Source organism: Echinococcus granulosus (genome assembly GCF_000524195.1).
Source record: "Echinococcus granulosus chromosome Unknown EG_S00010, whole genome shotgun sequence".
Lineage (NCBI taxonomy): Eukaryota > Metazoa > Platyhelminthes > Cestoda > Cyclophyllidea > Taeniidae > Echinococcus > Echinococcus granulosus.
Window position 1 is genome coordinate 1,454,765 of NW_020170390.1, and position 4,695 is coordinate 1,459,459.

The 4,695-nt window shown below is 40.9% G+C and overlaps 1 protein-coding gene across 1 annotated transcript in view; it reads right to left on the reverse strand. All coding sequences in view use genetic code 11, as the record gives it.

Moving 5' to 3' along the window:
* The window catches only part of EGR_02357 (Segment polarity protein dishevelled DVL-3), a gene marked incomplete at both ends in the record, with an annotated part of 22,890 nt that extends 18,245 nt beyond the window's left edge, over positions 1-4,645 (reverse strand). The window contains 7 exons of the mRNA XM_024491606.1: positions 217-633; positions 1,405-1,510; positions 2,822-2,863; positions 3,143-3,261; positions 3,630-3,730; positions 4,068-4,137; positions 4,467-4,645. Of these exons, the coding sequence (XP_024354112.1) occupies positions 217-633; positions 1,405-1,510; positions 2,822-2,863; positions 3,143-3,261; positions 3,630-3,730; positions 4,068-4,137; positions 4,467-4,645 (1,034 nt within the window). The remainder of the gene's footprint in view (positions 1-216; positions 634-1,404; positions 1,511-2,821; positions 2,864-3,142; positions 3,262-3,629; positions 3,731-4,067; positions 4,138-4,466) is intronic.
* Between the last annotated feature and the right edge of the window lie 50 nt (positions 4,646-4,695).

The following is a 4,695-nucleotide window of genomic DNA, read 5'->3' on the forward strand; positions in this document are numbered from 1 at the left end:
TGTCATAATGTCGAAGTGTTTTATGTAATGCATTATAATTTGATGGCACTATTTTAGATGTTCTTTATCGAAATTCACAAGCCTTCAGGACAAGGGTTGGATAAGTTATCAAAATAGTTTGAAATAATGTATTATAACTTTAGAAATTATAGCTGGTAAAAAAAACTAATAGTCGCTGAGAAGTGATCCATATTTTACAATTTGTACGAAACCAACCTGCTGGACTCCCCGTCTGATTCAAAGAAACTGGTCGACTCGAGGTCGGAGCTCATCATAGAGGAGGGCGCCTCGTAGACACTAGAGCCACCACCGCCCCCGCCACCGTAGATAGCTCGCATGTGGTGGTGGTGATGATGGCGACCCGAGGAGACACTCGAACCTCCGCCGTAAACCCCGTTTCCACCTCCACCGAAATGGTGTCGGTGGTAGTGGTGACTGCCACCGTACCGACTGCCTGAAATCAGCGAACCAAATCCATTAAGCATGATAGATGTCTTTGAAACTACAGCGTTGAGTACGAGGTTCCCGAGCCACCGACTGTCTAGTAGTTTACTCTGCCAATTGGGTTGCAGACGTCTGGAGACCAATCGCTTGCCTTGTCTTTGGGTACCTGTTTCACTCTCGTTAGCAATGCTAAGTTTCACTCGAAGAGAGGTGTTACTATATCAGCTCCCCGACACACAACAGCCATTCTTTGACAATTTAGCCCCTAGCAGAAGATAGAATCAGGATCGTTAAGCGATTGGTCGCGGCTACCTCATTCCAATGGATTAAGAATTTTCTTAGAAAAAGATGCAAGTTCACAAATTTGGTAGGCAATCAGCAACGAAAAACCCTTGATTAAATCTGGTTTTAAAACACGGTGCTCACATGAACCTAGTTTTAATTCACAACCTCACTCCTATTAGTAAACTCCAATAAAATAATAAAGCTACATGTCCCAAAGCCCAGTAATCCCACACCATTCCCGTGTAAGTCCGTTCATGAGTGAATAGCAGTGCAAAGACCTGAAAGGCATTTATTTCTTTGTTGAAGGGATAGAGGTGTTGGTGCGAATCGCAGCTAGATAGTAAACTTGATAACCATAGGTCTGCTGGTAGTAGAACTTCTGTTTTGAAACCAATCATAAAATAACTAAAACGAAAACTCGTGTATTCGCCTCAGTAGCGTTAGCGTACTGTTGCGTAATCAACTTCAAAAAGGCTATGGAGAATAGTCAGCAGGACTTCATCACCATACACGTATTAAGACTACACGTAGATTTGCATGTTGTTAGCTACACACATTACACAAAATAAAGGAATTTGTACAATTTTAAACTAAAAAAACCAGATTTCAGCTTGGTATTCCAAAGGGATTGTCACATTAAAACCAGCATATTAGGGTTTTTCATTTGAACCTTACGGTTCATTGCTGAAAACTACCCTAAGATTACACGAGCCGAGACGCCAAACGGCCACCTCAAGGTAGGGAGATGAAACAGGATCATCCTCAGCGGCAGTACCAGCAACTGCATTAGTGACGGAAGCATGTGGAAACGTACGCACATGCTACGTGCGGGCATGCAGCGTCCCCAAAGTGGAGCAGCAGTGGACGGTGGCCACAATGGCGGAGGTCCTGGACTGACAACAGAAAAAGTCACCCTCGCCCACCAACCTACCCACCTATTCAGCTAAAGTGGTGAACAAGGTCGGTTAAAACACGAACAGTGACGAATTTCAACCAAAAGAATCTTTGTCTGGGCTTAGTTGACGACCATCCTATGCGATGAGAGCAAAAAGGAGTGCTCAAAACTGTTTGGCCAACTTTCGTAAGCTGTTTCCTTTTGCCCAGCTTTTCGAAAAAACGACGGTAAATCCGGCAGGCACACTGCATAGGGGTTCAAATGAGCTGGGGGGTTTCCAACTTTGGGCAACAAACATCAATAAAGAGACAATCAACGCTGTCACAGGTACTTGCCAACCTGACAAATAAACTATTTTATAAGCTTGATTTACCGAACATCTAAATAGAAATGCATTGTCTTGCCGGATTTCTACAGAAGGAAGTCATGTAAAAGCCATTGGTAGCAATCTAAATTAAATGACACGGTTATGTAAAGCTTAACAGTATAAAGACTAAAAGAACACGATTTGAAGAAAAGTATTTGGATAAAGTACTGATTTTACACATCATTTACTTTTATGCGGAGATTAGCTAAGGGCACGCAAAACAAACGGTTCTTAGGCCACTAAGACTCGACTGCTCAATAACGATTTTGGTAAGAAAAGATAACGAATTTGTAACAAAAAGGCAACTTTCCAGGATGAGAGATAAGTCGAAACTGTCAACGACCAGAAAAAACCTGACGAATGAAGAAGAAAATGAATGTGGCCCGTTGGATAACGAAGTTTAGACCTCAAAATCACAAACTGACTTCTATCTGAGCCAAATGAATCGAGGCATTAGTGAAAAGCCATTTCACCCCCTAAGGGAAGGAAGAAGGCAGGTGGGAGTTGATCACAGCGATCGCGTGGCTGCTCTCAAGCCCTTCTGACCGATAAGAAACGTACACACGAAGTTACACAATCAGCGCTATTTACCGGCCTCTCCGACCGAAAGGGTCACAACAGAAGAGAAAAGAGGGAAGTGGGTGTTTCGGGTAAAAATATGTTGGAGGCTACGTAAGTCTGATTGTGCTGCAGACGGCCGATTGTAAGCGACACTAGAACTTCACTTGATATACCTAATCGACCGTTAACTCCTTAATTTAAGCTTAATGACAAAAAATGTTCGCCAATATTAACGGTAAAATAAGTCTACGAAAAGTGAATGAACATACCGTGTTTGTAGTCATGGAAGGTGCGAAGGGGCGCAATGTGATCTAAAATTAAGAACAGCTTTGTCAATTAACGTCGTAAAGGGATTACATACCTGAAATTTATGAACAACGGTCGGAGAAAGTGGGAATCTCAAGTAGTCTTGAGGCCTGCTAAAGTAGAAACAATTGCATACACTAAAGCATGGAACCTCCTCCACTATTTATAACCATATATAGGAAATAAAATAAAAGCATCACAGTCCAAAATATAAGACAGACTCCTTAAAAGAATTAGGACAAACACAAATTGCCAAAAAATTAGTATTTTCGAAAAAATCTAACCTTGACCACCACTTTGAACAGATTCGGTGTCTTCAGTGCAGGTGTCGCATTCATCTGTGGGTTTCTTGGATGTGCCATTGATTTTCTTCTCACCAAACCGACTCTTCTCCGGTGGCTGCCTAGGAGAAAAACAGGGACAAAAGAACAAATGGTAACTTTCCCTCCCCTAAAAGGAACGCCTCTACCACCCTAGTTGCGTGCAACGAATCAAAGAATATCAGCAAATGTAAACGGATAAGCAATCTGAAGATTGATAATGGTTTATTAATGTTTCCCATTTTTTGCGGGAAATTACGAGACCGTATTAGAGTTGTTTAATAGAATCGAAGAGACGTAAAGCTGGGCAAAAAGCACTCAAGTAAAAAATGGTTCCACGGACGGTAAGCACCCAAAATTGAAGATAAAAAGTATCAATATTGTTTTATCGACTCCAAAAAATGTATGCCAAGCAAGTTTGTATTAGAGGTGAAAAAATGAGATGGCTTACGTCCCATCGCCAATCTGAGCGCCAGCAAGAGCAGCCAATTTGACAGCGTTCAGTCCCGAACCACCATCAGAACTCCCGGCACAATTGTCGTTGGACACCAACTAAGTTGGAAGACAGAATGACATATATGGGCTTGAAGGCAAAAAGAGTCATTTGCACAACAGTTTTGAGAACTGGAGTAGCATGAAATAGCAAGAATAAGGGATTTCAAAACATAAAGTCTTAAGAGCAGTTTTTAGTTTTGAAAGTGTAAACAAAATTTAGTTCACGATATCCAAAGTAAAACAATGGAAAACGCGAGTAAGTAGTAAGCGTGATAATCTTTAACCTTCAGTTTTAACAACAGGACTAAACGAAAATAAACGCCAACTTCTAAGCCGCTTAAGAAACACGTTTCTTGATGATTTAAACCAATAGTAAATCAAAATCCTAACGTACCCACGAAATGACACGCCCGTTAAAACACGGAAGCTTAGCAGAGTCATCGGTGATTTCCTCTTTCACGACACTAAGAAAAGGATATAGACAAAGAAGTGGAATAAACGTCCTTCAAGTAAAATATCCTGTTTAAACACAGTGGGCATGAAGAATAAGACATATTACAAAAAAGGCCATAAACAAATAAGACCAATAGTCTCCAAAAAAATTAACAGACTGGTCTCGGCTAGAATGCGCAAATCGGATTAACTATGCTAACGTATAAAAACGCAACAACAGCTGCTGTACAATAATCGAACTCCTCGTGATTAAATGAAAGATTACGAAAATTTACTAAAAAGAAGAAAAAACACAGAAAAAGAAAATACTACCATTACGACACTATACGGCGGCTCTTACCCAAAATCATCATCAATTGATTTGAAGAAGAATTTACAGTTTGGCTTACTAAGAGCCAATTTAAAGTCTCCTAGTGTTACGGAATCTGACGGCGCATTAAGCTTCACAAGATAGGGCGTATCCTCCTCATCAACGTAATAAATTATACGCGTCCCATCATTCGAAGGAGCAGAAGCCATCCCACGAAAAACAAAGAAGGATGACCTTGAGTATAAACACAGTGCGATTA